General features: G+C 48.3%; 1 protein-coding gene across 1 annotated transcript in view; it reads left to right on the top strand.

The window, feature by feature from the left end:
• Positions 1-21,196, top strand: part of Ctif (cap binding complex dependent translation initiation factor) — a 203,776-nt gene that overhangs the window by 10,981 nt on the left and 171,599 nt on the right. The window contains exon 2 of the mRNA XM_028783220.1: positions 7,633-7,704. Within this exon, the coding sequence (XP_028639053.1) occupies positions 7,633-7,704 (72 nt within the window). The remainder of the gene's footprint in view (positions 1-7,632; positions 7,705-21,196) is intronic.

Genomic DNA, 21,196 nt, shown 5'->3' with positions numbered 1-21,196 from the left:
AGAAGGAGCAACAAATTACTCAAGGGAGCAAATATGGAGACAAAGTGAGGGACAGAAACTGAAGGAGGGGCCGTTTCAAGACCACTCCACCTGAGTATCTATCCCATGTGCAATCACCAAAGGTAGAGGCTGATGTGGAAGTCAGGAAGTGCATGCTGATAAGAGCCTGATATGGATATCTCCTCAGAGGTCTTCAAGAGTCTGACATACTCAGAGGCAGATGCTCACAACTAGCCATTGAACTGATCATGGGGTTCTCAATAGAGGAGTTAGAGTGAAGACTGAAGGAGCTGAAAGGATTTATGGCACCATGAGGAGAGCAACAATACCAACCAACCACAGCTCCCAGGGTCTAAACCACCAGCCTGGGAGCACATAGGGAGGGATCCAGCGCTTCAGTTGAATATGTAAGAGTGGAGGGCCCTGCTGGGCATAGGTGGAAGAAGAGAATCTTGACCGCATGAAGGCTGGATGCCCCAGGGGGTGGGAATTTTGAGGGTGGGGAGGTGGGAGTGGGGGGGGGTAGATAGAGGTTACATCCACAGAGAAGAAGGAGGAGGGGTGAGGGGATTGGGGGTTCCTGGGTGGGTGGGGGATGGGGTAAGGGGACAACATAGGAAATGTAAATAAAACATCCAATAAAAAAAAAGAAACCTTAAATCAGACAGTCTCTCTCTCTCTCTCTCTCTCTCTCTCTCTCTCTCTCCCTCCCTCCTTCCCTCCCTCCCTCTCTCCCTCCTCCCTCTCTCTCTCTCACACACACACACACACACACACACACATATCTTTTTAAATTTCAAGATAATTTTAAAAGTTCACAAAATTCCAATTATAGTACAAAAAAATCATGCATATACTTTATACCATGATTTCGATTGTTAATACAGCACATTTTACTCTGCCTCCAAATATATAATGTGTAATATATATACATTTATTGCTTTAAAGAAATAATGAGAAGAACAGGCGTGCCCATGCATACATACCAGTTCTCCCTGTGTGATCTGTATAACTGTGTTAGTCTCTTTCATCTCTGTGGCAAAGTGCAAGACGTAAGCAGCTGGAAGATGGAAGTGTTTCCAGAGGACTGTTCCGTAGCTGCTTGGCTCCATGCTTCCAGGCCTGGAGTGAGGGAGAGCATCACAACAGAAGGCGTCACCAGAGGAAGGTTACTGTCTTCCTGGCAGCCAGGAAGCAGAGAGAGAGACAGAGACAGAGACAGAGAGAGAAGACCAGGACAAGGTATCTTCTCATGCTCCACCCCTAGGGAGTCAGTTCCTCTAACAGATCACACCTCTAACAGATACAATGTTATCATTGTAGTGTGAATCTACCAGGCAATTATCCATCAGGTCAGGGCCTCAGAAACCAGTTACCTCTCAGCAAATAGAGCACAGTTGGGGGCCCAGTCTTCAACTCTTGAGTGTTTGAGGAAGACACTTCATATCCAGTCCATAGCAATAGCAAAGCAAACAGAAAAACCAAATCTAGTTAGAACACTGAAACCAAAGCTGTACGTTGCATTTAGAATCAGCCATTTTGTCTGTCTGTCTGTCTATCTATCTATCTATCTACCTATCTATCTATCCTGTCTGTCTGACTATCTAGGCTCTTAGAGCTAATGGCTTTCTATGCCCTTGGCTCAGTCTGTCACTTTTTTGATGATATAATCCTAGACAAGTTGCTTAATCCTACTGTGCCCCAGGCTCCACAGTGCCAAATGAAGAAAATAAAAACGTCTAGTGGGCTTGAGAACCAAATGTTAATGGGCTGACAGGTTTAACAGAAGCCCTGATTTACATGAAAGCATCATTGTTCTTGTGATTAGTCCGTGACTACACATGCTGCATGCTGCGCGTAGCCCTCCAACTGACTCCCTCCCTCTCTTGACTCCTGTGACCTCTACAGGAGTTTTAAATTTTGACTTGGTTTGAACCTGTCTCAGGGCTTTTAGTCAACTTGGAACTATTCCCAGAGTTTATTCCTGGGAATAAACCTCTAGAATAGTTTCTTATGTGGTATTGATGAGTCTCTCCTAACTCCTGTTTTAAAATCTTAATTGTATCATTCAGGTATGGTGGCACATGCTATGACTCCAGCTCTTGGGTGGTGAAGTTAGGAGGATCTGTAGTTTGAGGCCAGTGTTCACTACATGAGCTCTTTAAAAAAAGAACACTTGCCACGTGCTAAGTTCTCACTATGTGCTAATTGGTGGTGGTGGGGGGGGTGTGTATGTGAGAGAGATTTTGTTCCTCTACCAAGTCAACATATGGTTTGAGTGTAAAATATCCTCCACAGAATCCTCCAGTGCTTGAACACTTGGTCCCCAGCTCCTGCTGTGTGGAGGTTATGGGATCATTAGAAGATGGAGACTTGCCAGAGGACGTGGCTCACTGAAGGCTGGCCTGGAGATTTAGTAGCCTGACCTCACTTCCTGTCCACCCTCTGCTTCCTGGTCCTCGGAGATGGGAAGAGCCCCAGTCTTAGCGCCTATACATGCACTCCACTGCGACGGATTGCACACCCTAAAGCTATGAGCTAGAACAAATCCTTCCTCCCCAAGTTGCTTTGTCAGCTATGGTCAGAGTAAAGAGGAAGACAACTAATACTTGGGCCTTGACCCTACTGGTCATCAGCTTCGATATTGGGTGGGGCTAGTCTGAGGAAGCTTTTAACACTGAAAAGTGGGCATATGTATCTTAACTGTCAGCTGTCCTACTCTAAGCCTTGACCCTCCTCTTCCTGTTCCTCTTGCTCCTCCTCTTCCTCCTCCCCTTCCTCTTCCTCCTCTTCCTCCTGCTCCTCCTCTTCCTCCAGTGCTCACTGCCACGTAGACTACCCCATCCTTCCCAAAGTTGCTAAAACAGTGTTGCACATCCTGGGATTCGAATGACCTGGCTGTAACAGCTTTAATTGTGCAGTATCTTTTCATGTGCGGTAAAGAGCAGGGAGTGATGGGACAAACATTGTGAGTTCAGAATACATATTTATATTCCAGTGTCTGTCAAGTCATTAGTCCTACTCATTCCACATTTTTAAATTAAGATATGAATTGCGGTATGTGGAAGGCCTAAAGCCACGGTTGCATACTGATGTGCATTATTCCCACATATACCATTCCCGCACATGTCCTGGCTCTTTCACTGGATGCCCTTTCCCAGAAGGAGGCCACCTCAGTCCCTCAGAGGGGCTTCGTAGTTGGGATGTGCAAGATGTGAGCCCATTTGCCCTGAAGAACAGTTGACCCATGTGCAGGAGTTCAGGCTTGTGACTGAGTGTTTGAGAGGAGGGGGCCTACTCTGCTCTAGAGTCACCCCAACAGATTTAGCTAGGTCTGGGTAGGTGGGGGTGTCTATCCAGAGCTTTCCAGGCAGCATCTCAGAGGGACAAAAGGAAGCAGGCAATTCATGGTGTAACATGAGAAGAAAGAAGATGTTATGATTGGCACCCAGCCATTGGCTGAAGGAGTTTTGGAGGAGAATTCCCCAGGAACAGGGCAGAGGCATGTGTCCCCGTGAACAGGGAGCCTTGTGGAAACAATACCCCAGACTTCTGTGTGGCTAGACCATTCAAATAGGAGTCCGTCAAGTCCAGTGGGTGATCAGGTGATTGTTCATGCTTGGTGCCTCCCTCAGGTGTTAGGGTAATGCTCAGGCAGAACCACTGTCTCTTTCCTACTAGGCCTTGTGTCAGATTCACTGGATCCAATGGTTCGAGAGGCTGCATCTCCGTGCTCCCCTTCCCCTACATGGAGCACCCACTTTCTGCTGCTTGGCCCCAAGCTCTAGATACCATCCGTCATTTCTAACTTTACCATTACTAAGAAACATGGAACCTGACCCTGATCCACCACTCACTGGGCCAGGTCTGCATCCCCAGCCACTCTACTGAGGTGCTGCCTGACTCTGTCCATGGGGAAAATGGTACTGGTGTCCATGGCCTGATATCAATAGTATACATCCAATCCACCCTTTGCCTCTGTTTTGATTCTGCCAAGCTCTGGATCCCTCTTCTTTAGGAAACCCTCAGTGTGTGCTCATGGGCTACCCTTCCCTTCCCAGCCCCTGGGGGATCATGCTCTTCCTCATTTCTGCCTGACACCCCCATCCCTTTCCATACTGCCAGCCGCTGGCAGACAATCTGTTAGGAGTCGCTCAGAAGTGACTCGGTGGATACAACAGAGCTGTCTTGCTAGCCTGGGCCAGCTCACCAGGTGGCAGGCTACCACACAGATAGATATGTGTGGTGTTTCCCTAGCAGGAGCTGCACTCACCTGCAAGACACCACTCTATGGGATGTCACATCCATGCTGTCCAGCCAGTGTCTAGGATTCCTAGAAAGAGAGATGCTAACAGTCACCTTCCTTCTTTGCTGTGTCTTTGCATGGCTCCAGGGATTCTGCTATGGCCAGGATAGTGAAGGAATGACAGACAGATGGACATACAGACACAACCTGGGGTTAGGGGGTCTGGGCTCTCAGATGGAGAAACCTCAGCACCCCCCGAAGTTTACCATGTTTATTATATAGAATTGAATAGAGAGCCAAGATTACTGCTGAACAAAGAGGTGGGATTATTATATACATTACAGTATATAGCTGGACCAAGGGGATGCCTTTAGATAACCATAATAGAGCCACCTCAGTAGGGGAGCAGTGTTCAGGCTGTAAACATCCAGCAGGGGGAGCTATGACTGACACTTTCTGCACACAGAGTCAACACTCACATTAGTCCCCCCAAGGAGGCTTGGCCAGCCCTCTAGGTCTGAGGCTGTTCCCTCGGCTTCACGCCCTACACGCCTGGGGTGTACTGACCTGACAGCCTCAGCTGGACTCCACCCAGGAGAGGAGTTGTGCCAATATGTAAAGCAAAGGCATGCTTTTATAGTGTTTTAAACATTATATACATACACACATTGCATGTGGATATGTGTATGTCTTCCCTGAATGTCTATATGCACATACTTACATGTGTATATGTACTTATTCATAATGTATATCTATGTATGACTTCATATATGTTACTTTTTCCTTTTTTGAAATTATTTTAGACTCATGGGGAATGTGCAGCAGTAGTTCCAGGTGTCCCCAATCACCCAGCTTCCCCTGACATGAGCGTATCCATGACCATGTTGTGATGATCACAATGAAAACATTCGCAGGGATCCATGTCTTTCCTAAGTTCTGAGATCCAGATTTACATTTACTTTGTATGTTACCCTGTTTTATAATCTGTGCTACTTCCTTGAGTTTTCTTTTTCTTTTACTCTCTTGACACTTTTTGGTGACTCCTCTGTGATTTTTGGAGAAAGTCAGTTATCTGGGTTGTCTTGTATTTTTCATGATCACATTAAAACTGGTCACTGAGGGATGAAAATCCTCGAAAGTGTTATTCCCTGCTCAGCATGAAGTATCAGGGGCCCATGCTGCTGCTGTGTGTCACTGTAGTATTGATCTTAGGTGATCAAAGTGGTGGCTGAGGGGCTTCTCCGTTTTTAATTAGTTAATTTTTGGGGAAAAAATACCATTTTCTGAACATATGGAATATAATTCTGGGAACTGGTTATCTGTATAAAAGACCTAAGAGGCTAAATTACTAGAAATTAGTACCTACTTACAGCCCCCCTTTTCTACCTCTTAACATGAGACCCAAGGAAGAAGGTAGTCTTGCTAGTGGCCAGGGTCAAAGCCGTGTGTCCAAGCCTATCTGTTGAAGCCGGAGCAGTGAAGAATGCCCTCTTGGTGCTAGTTATGGCTTTAAAAGTCGAGAGGAAGGATGTCCTGGCTTCTCCCTTCTTCCTGTCTTAGGAGCCCAGCCTGAGTCTAGATCACCCAGGAACCTGGAAGGCGGCCACCTCTGCAGTACAGAGAGACCAGGGATGGGTATGCAGTGGCCCTGGTGCCTTACCATCTCTCCAGAACTGTTCTGTCCAGTGCAGAGTGACTGGCCACACAGAATGACAAGCCACATGTGGCTCCCCCAATATGAAGTATTTACTGAATGGATTTCAAAGCAAAGAATGCTATTCAGAGAATGTTGTCTTGGGGTTTCTGTGGTGGTGACAAAACACCTTATTTGGTATATACTTTCACATTGCAGTCTGTCATCAAACAGGTCGGGCCAGGAACTCAAGGCAGGCGCCTAGAGTCTGAAACTGAAACAGAGGTCATGGAAGAAGGCTGCTACTGGCTTTCTACCCACAGCCTGCTCAGCTTGCTTTCTTACAGTCCAGACCCACCTGCCTGTGGGTCACACTTGCTCACAGTGACCTCAGCCTGTCTATATCAATCACTAATCACGAAAATGACCCACAGACTTGCCTACTGGTCAGTCTAATGGACACAATTTCTCAGTTGAAATCCCATCTTCCCAGATATGTCTAGGTATGTGTCTGGTTGACAGAACCAACCAGCACAAATGTCAAAGAGCTAATTAATGTCCATTTTGTTTCTCTTACTACATAGCCCAAACTTAGGATCCTCCTGCCTCAGCCTCCTTCATGATGGGATTACAAACACGGGTCCAACCTTATTTCTTTTTTTATTATCTATTTAAGTAATAATATTTTGGATGCATTAGATTATGTAACATACATTGTGTAGAGTAATTTTTTTTTTAAATCTGACTTCCAGGAAGTATAGTCAGGTCTATGGCTTATCTTTGTGCCTTTCATTTCATTTCCCTGGAGTACACTCCAACTTGGCCTAGTCTATCTCAGTGGAAGGTCTTTCCTGCCCTAGACATACTGTCCTCAGCCAGTGTGCCTACACTGGTCTGCAGCCCTCCTGCTCAGCTTTAACTGAGGCTGCACTCTTTCTGTTTTGCATGCCACTTAGAGTGGAGGCTAAGGCCAGTGTGAGGTGGAATTGGAGAGGTTGATTAATGTCTAACACTACCTGGTGGCTGATTCACACTCAGCAGGGGGCTGTCTTCCTGCTTTGGTATGTGTGTGCGGTGACAATAGTCCCGGACAGCTTCACAGAGTTGCCCAGCATTGCTGTGACCATTAAATTGATCCAGCATGGGAGAGAACACATGCATTTCAGTGGTGTCCAGTGCAGCTCATGGGGGTTTGTCAATGCTGATCCTTGGCCCTAGCCTTGCAGATGCTAGGTGAATGAAAATGGAGGATGAGCTCCAGGGGCCTCACTATCACAGACTTTGGGGACTCTTGTATAGAAGGTAGTCAGCCACATGTTGGGACATTCCTTAGCTTGCACTAGTCTTCTGATAGCTGTCTGCAGTTTCTCCATGATGCCAAATCTATGGAGTCTTCCCAAGCTGGGTCTTCAAGAGCTACACACACTTTCTGCCTTCTAGCTCTAGCCATGTTCCTTAACGTGGACAGCCAGCACGGCTGGATCCTGGCCAGATGGTCAGAGGTGATACTGATTGTCCAGAGTGACTCAGTGTCATGTTTGGCTGACTTTAGGATGTAGTTGGAACATCATCGTTTTGTGAACTTGGCTTCCCCAGGCATATATACCCAGGGACCACCTTGGACCTATGGGTCACGGCAGTGGGTTTACCATCAAAATGCCAAGTCAGATTTCCTAATGAGTCTGCTGGGAGGCAGGCAGAATGGGGGTGAGCTTGTGTCCTGCTGTTGCTAACCCCTCCTTTCTGTCTGCAGTGGACTGCTGACTGCAGAGAGCAGCTGGATGGTAGCTGTTCCTTCTCCAGAGGGCGAGCCCCACCGCAGCAGGTAGGGAACCAGCTCTATGTTCCATCTGCAAGCTGTCACACGCCTTGCTTTTCTGGGACCCTGGGCTGACCCTTGGGTGACTCCTAAATGATGGGGATTAGGAGCAAGCAGAAAGATGGGTGCAGGAGAGTACAGGCCTCTAGGAAGCCTCCCTCAAATCCCTTGCCACCTTGGAGTGCCCCCACCACATCATGTGGACTCTGAATATGGATTGGCAGTGGCCTTTTGTGTAATGATACACTGTTTGGCAAAACCTAGATGTTCACTCAGAGGGGGGTGGTGAGATCACCTTATGCAGTGACTTGTCCTTTTGGAATAGTGTGTGGCACCAGGTGAGTAAACTGGAGTCTGGGTGCTGACTTGATGGGCCCATAAGCACTGGGTTTCTTGGGAGTTTTGAACCTGAGGGTGTACTTTGAATCCCCTTTTTCTGGGTCTGCGGAAGGGCCGGCCAGTAGAACATGTAGAGGAGGAGCTTAGAGGTCTGGAGTCCCCAGTCCACAGCTGTCCTGGGACTCGAGGCTCTCTCCTGCCCCAGGTATTCTGACACTGCAAGCATTTGTTGCCCTCCCAGAGGTCATGTGGGGCTGTGCAGCCTGAAGGGAATAAAGTAACTTGATCCTGGAGAGCTGTCCCAATCGCCTGGGTGTCCGACCTTCTCAGCTGGTTTCAATGATACTTTGTCCCTGCCTGTGAAAAACCATGAAGTTAGGAGCTGAAGAAACCACTTGACCCAACCAAGCCCCACCTCAGACTCCCCAGCTACGGATCCTATAGTTGTATCAGGGACACGGTGCCTAGCTCACTGGCTTGGTCCCACCTCGTTCCTTGTGCTAATTAGAACTAAGCCATTGCTGGGGATGCAGCTCAGTGGTCCAGCATCTGCTTAGCGTGGGCAGGTCTCTAGCTCCCGCCCCAGCACTGCGGGAATAAAAGACAACACAATGTGCCCCATCTCTATTCTGTTCCAAGGGAAGATGCTTAATGCCCTTAGTCCTGGATCATTCCTAGGGTGCATGGCTTTGCTGCACCTTGTCTCCCCCAAGCCGTGGGGGAGGCAGCTATCTTCATGCTTTGCTCTCATAATATTTGGGTCATTGTTTCCCTCTCAGTTGGGGTTTCTGTTGCTGTGACAAACACCATGACTAAAAGCAACGTGAGCAGGAAGGAGTTTATTTCATCTTACATTTCCATATACAGATCATCACTGAGGGAAATTGGGCAGGAACTGGAGCAGGGCAGGAGCCTGGAGGCAGGAACCAAGGCAGAAACAGTAAAGGGACACTGCTCGTTGGCTTGCTCAGCCTTCCTTCTTATACAACTCAGGGTTACATGACCAGGGTTGGCACCACCCACCATAGGCTGCACTGCCCCCAATCGATCACTAATCAAGAAAATGCTCAACGGACTTGCCTATAGGCAAATCTTAGGAAGGCGTCCTCTCAATTAAGAGTCCCTCCTCCCAAATGACTCTAGATGGTGTCAAGTTGACATGAAACTAATCAACAGTTTCTTTTTAAAATTTTCATGTTGATTGTACAGAGTATTTGATTTGATTATGACCTTTCCACTCCCGTATATTAAACTGTGGAGATACAGCTCTGTGGCAGAGTGGAGGCAGAAGCCTGGATTCTGGTTTCTGTTTTGCTACAAACTTAGTGGCCACATACTTCCTCCTCAGATGGAGACCAGAGGATCCTGCATGGCCCCTGGGCGCCTTTTTGGTACTCCTGTCCCATTTGCAGAGGGGTAAACTGAGCACACAAAGGAGCCCTTGTCCGGGCCAGACTGTGTACCTTGCACCCAAGTCTCTTGTCTATGCTTCTACCGTCCCTATTGCAGCTCGCGTACTTCCAAGAGACTCTCTGTCTGCTGGCTGAGGCATTCACTCACCTTGGCCTAAGCTTTGCAGCTCAGTGGCTCCCTCTCCAGTTTCTGCTGTCATCCCAGACCCTTCTAGCAGAGATAGACCTAGATGTGGCTCCAAGCAGGGGCTGGGAGATAGACAATAAGAGCTGCATGTTTCTTGGTCAGGAGATGTCTAGTTCTAGAATTTTCCAGGGTAGGGTCCTTTGTTCTCTTATGTTTACCACCTTTCCTGAGGCTCCTCCCTCTGCCTTTGCCTTCTCATCCTGTCGCTCTAAAGGCTAAAGACGGCCCTGCTCCCACCCCCCCATCTCCCACCCCTCACCCCCACCCCCATCTCCAACCCCCACCCTCTACCTCCTACCCCCACCCTGCATTCTCCACCCCCACCCATCTCCCACCCCTTACCCCCACCCCTATCTCCAACCCCCCACCCTCTACCTCCTACCCCCACCCCGCATTCTCCACCCCCCACCCATCTCCCACCCCCACCTCCACCCCATCCCCCATTTTCCACCTCACCCCATTTCTCATTCCCACCCTATTTCCCATTCCTCATCTCCTTCCCCCCCATCTCCCACCCCACCTCCTATCTCCCACCCCCAACCCCCACCCACATCCCCTGTCTCCCACCTACCCTTCATCTCCTACCCTGGCCTCCTCCGAGCTGTTCTTTATCCACTTGGAGTAGGTGCAGGGATTGGACTAGGGAATGTGATGAGGCGGGGTTGTGGGATTACTGTCTCCCAGTGAGGTAACCTGTGGCTCTTCACTGCCTAAGCACCTTGTATGCACTGTGAGGTCCAGCTGGCTATGTCCCCTGTTTGGCGAAAGGACTGGGCAGTCTCCTGGGATGAGCAGGTTTCTTCAGAATGAAGTCCAAGTGGACATAGGGAAGAAATCAAACTGTTCTCTTGGCTGGTAGAACAGAGCCACAGGCTCTCTGTGAGGCAGGAGCCTGGGCTGGAAGCAATGGTCTGAACATTAGCCTTCCCACGTGGCTGACATGGCTAGTAGAAAGAGCAGCAGCGTTGCTACCACCTGACGTGTCCCCTTCTGATCATCTCAGAAGGAGGAAGCAGGAGACTGGTGTACACGCACACACAGTGAACAACCGCATGGCCCTATACCTTGAAACTGGGGTGGGAGGCTCGCACTGACTGTGTTTGGAGTGTGGGGAAGGCCGGGCTTGCCTGCATTGGGTTGGGGCACACATGGTGCTGTGAAAACTGCTCAGAGCCAAGACAGTGTTGTTAGGGTCTGGTGTGGGGCTCTGGATCGCACCAATGCCATAGTCCCTTCTTCAAAGGCCTGTCCTCATCGAGAAGGCCAAGACCTAGGTGGAGATGAACTCTGAGCTCAGATACACATGACCTTGAGTCAATAGAGAGTTGGGTGGGCTACACTCAGCCATGGAGGTGATGCCAGGTGCCACAGTACCCTGCATGGGGAGGCAAGAGTGCATGGCAGCACCTTGTGCCAGCACCTTGGAAGGCATGATACAGACTGGGAGACGGGTGACACAGAGCAGAGGATGGAAGTCACTTTCTTCCTTTCTTCCTTTCTCTAGCCCAGGTAAGTATTTAGAGCAATCTAGCTGTTGAGCAAGGTCAGGCTGGCTCCAGCCTCCTCTCTGCTTGGTCTGCTATTCTTGGGTATGGCTTTCTTCCATGATCCATGCTGTCTCCTGCCATCTCCATCCCCCACAGCACGAGTGCCGCCTTGGGTCTCATCCCTAGAATCTTGTCTCTCCTCTTGGAGCCGCCATCCAGAGAAGACTGTAGTACAACCAATTTAAACTTATCCCTGACTAGCTTACAAACAAATAAGACTCAGACTATCGCTATTTTATTTGGCTTTGACAATTACTGGGGTGGGGAGGGTAACCCCTAATCTACCCTTCTATTGGTCTGGCTACCTCCTCATCAGTGAGGTAGATCTTTGGTACAGACTTTAGCATTATAATACATAGCAACAGACCAAACCTCAACAGAAGACCTCTAGGGAGAGGTTAGAGCCCATCACAAGAAAGCCCCAGGTAGCTAGCCTATGGCTGCCCTGCCTGCTCTTAGAGCTTTGGTGAAGAGGGGTGTATCAGCTAGGCATGATACATTATTTGGGTGCCCTGCATTAGTGCACCCAAATTCTTCCATATTGTACTCTGCTATATAGGCAAACACCCTCACACTAATTCATGTCACTGTCAAGCTGTTCCTGGTACCCCTCCTGCCCTCTCAGCCAAGCAACCCTAAGAAAAGGTGTGCCACTGGCTCCGTGTCCCAAGCCCCTGCCACGGGGTCTTGCAGGCACTGGGCTCAGTAACAGGGCTGACCCTGCCTGGAACTGGCCAAGGCTCAGCTATACAGGCAGCCCCAGCAGACCCCTTTCCTTAGACCTCACAGAGCCTGAGCTTTCTGCAGTTAGGGTAATGAGGTTGCTCTAAACACCCAGTTTACAGTTACTGCTAAGAGCAAGCTGCTCCTCTGACTGTCACACCTGGGCCACTGGTACCATGAATGCAGAGGTCATCAGGAGCAGGTGAGGATGGGGCAGGTCGAGTGGGTTTGCCAAGGCAAGCATGGCATTGCCTGGCCCTGAACCAGAAGCCTAGGGGTGGGTGGCACCCGTGGGGATCAGCCACGCTGTGAGGCAGTCATTTCCCTACAGCAGGCAACACTCTCATTCTTTGGTTATTTCAACTAATTCCAAACGATACCTTGCCCTCTCTAAATGCTTTCAGGTAAGTCAGGGGTAGCCTGCATCCTATGAAGTGGGAAGAAGGGAGTCTAGATCAGGAAAAAAAATGAGTCAACCAGCTGCCAGAAACTGGGTTCAACCATATCTGGCAGTTTGCCACCCTGCCTCTTCTTTCCAAGAGGTCACTACCACTAGTCATTCAGTGAAGATGATGGGACATGTCCTGGCTGTCACTGCAGTGGAGAAACACATGGTGACAGCTGAAGGGACAGCTCCTGAAAAGAGAGACCAGTGGCAGAGCATTCAGAGACCTTGGGCATGTGCAGCCTGGAAGGGGACTGCTCCATCTGCTCTCATGTGCCAACGGAAGGGAATAAGAGTATAAAAAGCAACAGAGCTTCTGTTTAGACCTTGAGATGGACTTCCCAAGGATTTGGTGGCCCCTGGCAGTTGGCTTTCACAACAATGGAATCATTGCTGGGAACCTGATCGGCATACCTTCTTATCAGATAGTTGACAGTTCCTGACGCCCTGGGAAATCTGGGGGAGTGTGAGAAATAATGTCAGGCTATGGCTGATGTCCCATAATCCCATTTTTTCTGGAATGATGGGTGTGGTGTAGGACATCCCAATATGAGCAGGAAAGAGCTTGCCCTGAGATAACACTGGAATAACACTGTTCTATTTACCTCTTCTACCAATAAGAAGTTGGCATAAGTCTGGGTTTCTGTGCCAAGATACAAGCTGGTACAACCCTGACAGACTCAAAGGATGGCAGATGGCAGCTAGAAGGACATCAAACACTCTAGTCCCCTGGCCCTGACAAAGAGCAGACAAAACCTTCTTCTTATCTGGCTGATATCAGCAATGGCAGGATGTGTTTGTTAAGGAGTTGTTAGTATGCTTGATACCTAAGTATAAGGATTTTGTCCTTAAAGGTGTCTGTGTAGTAGGAAGAAATCCTCTCCATGTTCGTTTCTTGCTCTCCATGGAGTTGGTACTTACTGAGCAATACTGTATGCTTAGCCAACGCATAGCTGCTGGAGCCTTCTGTGTCATCGCCTGCTTGTAAAGAGTCATTAATCCAAAGTGGACTCAAGATGTGTACCTGAATTGCCCCAACAGACATGACCCAGGAACTATCTATAGTCATGCTAAAGAATGGCCCTGTGGGTCTCTGGGAAGGACATGAGAATTGATCCCTTCCCTTGGGAACAAGTAGAATGCTCCAGTAGCTGGAAAGGGGGAAAGCAGAAGGGAAGATTAGCAAACATGAAGCTGGGCATTGTATTGGAGTGCTGGGTAGGGGGAGGGACAAGACAGCGAGCAAGGATGTCTCACGCCAGGTAGTAGTAACTAGAGGCCTGAGCATGATGAACTCAGAGGTGTCTGCTAGGCTGAGATGTTGGAACTGTTGTCCAGTCTTGTCAACCAATGTCTTATGTGTTTCACTGTTGTTCTATATGAGTGAAGTCAGTGCCTTGTGTCAGTCAGTACAGCCATGATGCTGTGTAACAAGCAATCCCAAATCTTAGTTAACTTCAGACAGCCCACTGAAACCCAGCTGGATGATGCAGTTGCCTTTTTCTGAGTTAGGATCACTATATAAGCAGGCTGGTCTAAAACTCACGATCTTCCCGCCTCAGCCTTCTGAGTTAGAGGCATGTGCCACTATGCCTAGCTTCATAGCTACCATTTTTACCCATCAGCACATTGAGAAAAGAGCTCAGAGGATCTTGCTTTGGTGGCTCATGCTGCAGGCCAGGTAGGTGCACTATCCATTTGGCTATGCACTATATGTAGCCCAGCCTTTGAACCTGAGGCTCTCATTCCTGATGAAGCCTCTTCGTCATTCCTTTGCATAAATGCTTGGCTTCCTACCCACTGACCTCTCTCTCTGGCAGAGCTGGTGTCTCAGCAAGCTAGCTGACACAAAGTTTGAAGTAGAATTCCGTCTCATAACACAAAAGCGTCCTAATTTCCATCAGAAGCCATTTGTCATAGCAAGAATCAGGAGATTCTGAACAGTGACAAAGATCAGTGATTAATGCCAACCCTGAGATGCTAAGTCAACCTTCATCAAAATTAAATCTGTGCCCTGGAAAAGATCACACAAAGAGGATGAAGGGGTGAGCCATAGGCAGAGAGAGTGTGTGTGAACAACCCACATCTGACAAAGGACTTGTAGGGTGTAGAAGAAACTCTCAGAACTCATTAGTTATCCCATGAGAAAGGCTTGAAATATACGAAAAGACATTTCTACTGAGGAACTTCAGACAGGAACTGAGCACACAGAGGATCCTCCCTGACACTAGCCCTCAGAGAAATGCAAACCAACCCATAAGACATCCCTGCACCTAACAGCTGTTGAGAACGCAGCAGGTGAGAAATATAAAACATAGCATTCTGCATGTTTGTCGGTTTCGTTAAAAGAAAAAAAATGAAACCTTTGAGAACTGTGTGATCCTGCACATGTACTCCTGGGTGTTTGTCCCAGAAAAAAATGAAGGGTTATATTTGTACAGAAACCTGCCCTCAAGTTTGTAGCAGCTTTATCTGAGTGGGAAACTGAAAGAACCCTGTGCTGGTTAGTCAATTTGACATGAGCTAGAGTCATCTGAAAGAAGGAAGCCATCATAAGATCTGGCTATAAAGCATTGTCTTAATCAGTGATTGATGGTCAAGGGTCCACCCCATTGTGGATGGCTCCATCCCTGGGCTGTTGGTCCTGGGTTCTGCAAGACAACAGACTGAGCAAGCCAGTAAGCAGTGTTCTTCCATGATCTCTACTTCAGCAGCTGCCTCCAGGTTCCTGCCCTGACTTCCTTTGACGGTGAATTGTTGTGGTTGTGTAAGCTGGATAAACCTTTTCCTCTCCCAACTTTTTGGTCATGGTGTTTCATCACAGCAAGAGTAACCCTAACTAAGACATAGCCCAACTGTTTCTTCAGTGGGTGAGTAGTCAGTGCTCTGGTGCTCACCAGTGGGAAGTGGCCTGTGGCTATGACTACGACAACACCCTGGGTGAGTCTCCAGATCATGCTGTGTGGGAAAAACCTAGTTCCCTACAGCTGCACACTCTACGATTCCATTTCTGTAATGTTATGGACGTGAGGAGCATGTCATTGTTGCTAGGTGTTAAGGGAGTAGAGGTAAGATGGAAATTGGTGTGACTAGAAAGAGGCCACAGAAGGAGCCCTGAGTGATGGCAACGCCATGTTCCCTGGCTGTATCAGTGTCAGTATCTTGAAGGTGACACCGAGTTATACTTTTATGTGTTTCTCCATGGAGAGAAGCGGGAGTCTGTATTATTTCTTACAAGTCCATGCCAATGTTTATTTCTCGCAAGTTCAAATAGCCGTTTAAACACAGCTTAGGTTTTTTAAAGTGTAGAGTTCTGTTTCTTCAGAATCTTTTGTGGAGAGTCAGCATTGCTAGCTGTTAGGAACATGCAAGCTAACCCCACACTGAGATATTATTATGCTCCTCTCAGAGTGGCCATGGCAAATGGAAAGTCTCAAAGTCAGGAAGAGGTTTGGCACCCACTCTCTCCCTGCCAGGCCTCTGCCCACCTGCTTTAAGTAGACCCAGGCTGCATGGTCTCCATTGCCTGCTCAGCTCTCCGTGGTTTGAGTCTGGTGCTACTAGGAGAGATGCCGACCCAGGTGGAGTTAAGCAAGGCTTCCTGATTCAAGGATGCATACTGGAGGATGGGATGGTGTTGAGGTACAGCTGGGAACCAGGGACAATAGTGGGACCTACTGTTTCAGTGAAGCCCCGATGGATAGCTAGCCAGGAGTGGCTTGTGATGTGGCTCAGCCTGGGCGGAGTCAGCTAGCACAACCCACTTAAAGCCTCCGTGGCGAGTCGGCAGATGGTAACTGGGAGGGCTGACCTAGGAGGAATAACTTGACCATGGGCTTCAGCCTGTCTTCATCTCTCCCTGCCCTTTGAGTGGAGAAAGAGAAATGGGCAGAGAGACAAGAAACTCCGAAGTGAAAGGAGTAGATGCTCCTTATCCTGACCCCAGCTCTGTTCTCTGCTTTGGCCATCTCTGCTCTGTTCTTCTCCAGGCTCAAAGATATCTCTGTTGCCAGGCATTGAATATGCCTGGTCCTTTCACACTGCCATTTTAGTGCTGTGTGTGTGTGGTGTGCGGGTGTGTATGTGTGTATATGCACATGAGTGCGTGCGTACACACACACATACACACGGGGTGGGGGAGCAGTGGATATGTAGTGGTTGTCTCCTTATGTCTCTCCACATTGTCCCCTACATTGTCCGTGATGGAACACATTCAAGTCACCCTGAAGCCTTTAGCAGCAAAGCTTTAGTGGCCCTGCAAGGTTCCATATTTGACCTAGGAGGTAACTTTGGGGTCTTCCTTCCTGAACATTTTGTGTTGTGCCTATGAAACCTGACATCAACCAGCACTTCTCCTTTGTCCAGCTGCCTGCCTTCTCCCCCACCCCCATCAGGAATTGCCTGTCTAGTCTACACGTGCTCTAGAGACACGGGGAAAATGGTGTCCATGGAGCTACAGTGACTTGGCTGAGGCTCCATGGAGCAGGCTCAGGCCTGGACTCTGTCTTTTCTATCACCCTAACACCTTGCCAGCTGAAGGTGTCCCTGGCTACTGTGTCCCCTAAGTTGGCCATTTGGTTAACCAGACTTGTCATCTCAAGGCTCTTAGTGATGTGCTACCACTAACCAACCATTCTTCTCATTCCTCTGAGCCCACCCCAAACCCCTGTAAGGGGCAGGGACTACAGCTTCAGGACCTTGAGTCCACCGAGGACCTCTGTTAATCCAATTGTGTGGGCTGCAAAGCAGGCAGGGGACGGGGCTCTCAAGTTAATCCCTGGGAACTTGGCCTGAGAAGTGAGACAATCCAGTGTGGCCGCATTCTGCATAAAGAGCAGAGTGGGCTGAGACGGAAAGCCTATGGGCTGCTGAGTCACCAGACTGCACCACATGTTTCTCTGTAGTGCCTGGAACCAGGGTCTGTTCAGCCAAGCTTCTGATGCCACAACACTCATGGGCATCCGGGGCCAGGGTTGGGTCTGAGGGGTTCCCCATTCTTCATGCAACAGAGATGCTGGGTGAATCCAATAGGCACACCCCCAATTCTCCAGTTAGAGCATTACTTTCAACATTCCTGGTCATAGGAGAATCCTGATGTCCTGTGCCCTGTTCAGCCAGGTTCTGCCCAATCTCCAAGTGCACAGCCTGGAATTCTCATCCCCAATATATATATAAACACAACTTGCCACCGGCTGAGTATTCAAAGAAAGCTAGCCTGTGGCCATCCACTGTTCATGGGCCTCACTACCTTACTCACCTCACACACTCCCCCATGCCCTGACTCCTAATAAACTGCTACATGTTGACATTTTCATAATTTGCTAATTCAGCATGTCCAAATGTTTGATGAGGAGTCTTTTTGACTATCCCACCTCTACAGTTCCTTCAGACCCTAAAGGAGTAAGGGTTAGTATCTAAAGGTGTGTTCTGGACCACTCCAGATGGACTACATTTGAACTACCAGCACTACCCTCCAGAGCTATTCTGATGCACACTAGCATCTGAAAGCCCTCGGATTAGTCTTTGTGGAACACCCTGGGGGGCTGTGCTGGGGAGCACTTGGGAAGGGATCAGCTCCCACTCGGAGGCAGGCACTGCAGTTGTGCACAGTGTCTGAAGGTCTGGAGCCACTGCTACTCAGGGAGCTGCAACACCACAGAAATGTTGAGCTGGACTCGTCAGAGGGAGGATGCTTACTTGTGCTGGAAGGGTTTTGTGGAGGAAGTGCTCCCCTGTGTTTCTGAGTCCGGGAAGGGTACTCTGTGGCAGAGAGGAAGCCAGTCCCATGCATTCTTCAGCCCAGAGTGACCTCTGAGCTGCCACAAACAGGATGAAGTCCAAGCCATACAGAGTCACTTCCTGTTACCCATGTGGCAATGGGGAAACTGAGACTCCCATAACAGGAGCCTAAAGAATTGTGGGATCAGGATGTGCTGGGGTGAGCCTAACCCTGAGCTCCTTCCTCTCTGCCCCCAGTGTGACATTCACTTCTCTGTGGGGTCACATGGGTAGGGCAGCTGGCTCCTGGTATGAGGAGGAACCTGGAGGCAGAAGTCAGGTAGCTGAGGGAGTCTGCCTGAAGCCTCCACCACTTTGCACTTCTTTGATGTCTGTGGGCATTAAGAGAACTGAACAGATGATGTATGTGACGCGTATCTATGTATGGTGTGTGTAGTGTGTATATATATGACATATGGTGGGCATTCATATGATATGTGATGTGTGTATGTGTAGTGTGTATATGTATGACATGTGTCATGTATATGTATGTCGTATGTGGTATATATGTGTATGGTATGTAGTATAATATATATGGTTCACAGTATGCATATATATGGTATATGCAGTATATTTTTGTATGGTATGTGTGTATATATAGTGTGTATATGCATAATATGTGTTGTGTGTGATAAATAGTGTATAGTGTGTGTCATGTATATTGTGTGTGGTCTGTATATGTATGGTGTGTGATATGTATATATATGGTATAAGTGGTATCTGTATTATAGTATGTGGGGTATATATGTATGATATATATGGCATGAATATGAATAGTATATAGTGTGTATGTGTATATGGTATGTATATATATGTATATATATGGTATATATGCATGCATAGTGTGTATATGTATGGTATGTAGTATGTATGATATGTGTGGGGTGTGTATATATATATTGATATATTGTGTTTTATATATATATATATGTCTTGGTTAGTGTTACTATGGCTATTATGAAACTCCATAGCCAAAAGCAACTTGAGGAGGAAAGGATTTATTTGACTTACATTTCCACATCACTATTCATCATTGAAGGCAATCAAGCAGGAATTCAAACAGAGGAGGAACCTGGAGGCAGGAGGTAATGCAGAGGCCATGGAGGGATGCTGCTTGCTTGCTTGCTTGCTTGCTCCCCAGGTCTTACTTACTCAGCCTGCTTTCTTATAGAAGCTAGGACTTCCGGCTCAGGGATGGCCCCACCCACAATGGGCGGGCCCTCCCCCTTCTATCACTAATTAAGAAAATGCCCTACAGGCTTGCCTATATCTGGATCTTATGGAAGCATTTTTTTTCATTTAAGGTTCCCTCCTCTCTGATGACTTTAGCTTGGTGTCAGGTTAACATAAAACTATCCAGTATGATATATATATATATGGTATATGTTTGGAATATGTGGTTTATATATGTATAGCCTATATATAGAGAGAGAGAGTGTGTGTGTGTATGATACATGTGATGTGTATATGCATGGTGTATATATATATGGTGTGCATGGTATGTATGTGTGTGATATGTGTGGTATCTACATGTACAATGTGTGTGGTATGTGTACATAGACAATCATGAGCTACATAGTGAAGTTTCAGTCAACAGCAGACTACATGTACCACACCGGGCACATAAGATCGTAGTAAAAAAACCCTGTTACCTAGCAACATCATAGCCATTGTTTCTTCTCACACAGGGCATTTCCTGAAGCACAGTGGCAGTGCCTTTACATTGGTGCTACTGCGCTGCCCAAATCAAAGTCCAGGTCATGCTGGGCTCTGTATTACAGCACAGGTCATGCTGTAGCTGAAAGCAGGTCATCACACACCAGCTTTGTGGCAGGGTGCATGGCTCCTCACACACCAACTTTGTGGCGGGGCTGTGGTCCCTCCTCTATGTTTCATCAGTACTGCCCAAGTACATATGGAACGTGCCCCTTTCCACAAAAGCTAGTGGCTCTGAGTAATGGTGGTCCTGGGATAGACTAATCTTCAGAGATAATCTGTGATTGGGTCCCACGAGAGGACCTGGGACAGCACCAGATAGCTAAGCAAGAGGTTGTAGGACACCTAAAGAAAAGCAACGTCTCCTATTGGTCCAGTTTGCCTGGGTCAAATAGAACACTGGGTCAGTTTCTTCAGTGTCCCCTCCTGTTTGACTTCTGTAACCACAGCTTAGTTTTTCTGTCCTGAAACTTTATGTAAATTACATCTTATAGCCAATGCTCCTTTGTCTTTCTTCTTTGTATTGTCTGTGGGGTTTGTCTGTGCAGTGGTGTGTTGCTTGCGTTTGTTTATTCCCCCTGTTGTGTCATAGTCGGCTCTGTGAACATGGCAGCTCTCCTGTGCGGTCAACTGTTGGCAGGCATGTGGGTGGCTCCCGGCCCAGCAGTACTGCGATGCTGCTGCTGTATTCTTGTGTGGTCGTCTCTAGGGATGTCTGTACTCATTTCTGTTGTAAGCACGAGTTTACACCTAGGGATGGGCTCCTGCGTCTCTGACCTGCACAGTGTTGGACATGACGTTTGGGAGAATGATGGAGGCCAGGCGATCAGAATGAAGTTGGGGATTTGGAGGGTTTTCTGGGGTGATCAGCACCCAGAGCAGGAACCACATTATAGCAATGGTACCAAGTAAAGATTTTCCTGTCTATGGGGTGAGCCATGTAGGAAGCCTCCAAGACACAGTGGATGAAAGCAGGAAGTGCAGCCTTGGTCTGTGAGGCTTCTCAGGAGGCAAGGCTTAAATGATTAAAAACTCCACTCCTGCATGGATGCTTCTGCATGCCTGGCTCATTGGAGCCCCTGGCCAGGAGGAACCACTGTCACCAGGCAGTGGTGGCGAATGCTATACAGTCGCACAGAGTGTCTGTTGGGTATGAGGCATTGAGAATGGATTCCAGGCTTTAGCAGCAGAGATGTGGGCATGTTGAGTCCTGACCACACACCTCTGGAAGCAGCATCTCAGTGAGGGCCTGTGCATAGGAGGAGGCCTGCAGTCTCCAACAGTGTCCTCCTGCTGCTCCTGCTGCTCCTGCTGCTCCTGCTGCTCCTGCTGCTCCTGCTGCTCCTGCTGC

The sequence above is a fragment of the Grammomys surdaster genome, unplaced genomic scaffold (genome assembly GCF_004785775.1).
Source record: "Grammomys surdaster isolate TR1022 unplaced genomic scaffold, NIH_TR_1.0 1036, whole genome shotgun sequence".
Lineage (NCBI taxonomy): Eukaryota > Metazoa > Chordata > Mammalia > Rodentia > Muridae > Grammomys > Grammomys surdaster.
This window is presented reverse-complemented; position numbering and strand designations above follow the sequence as displayed.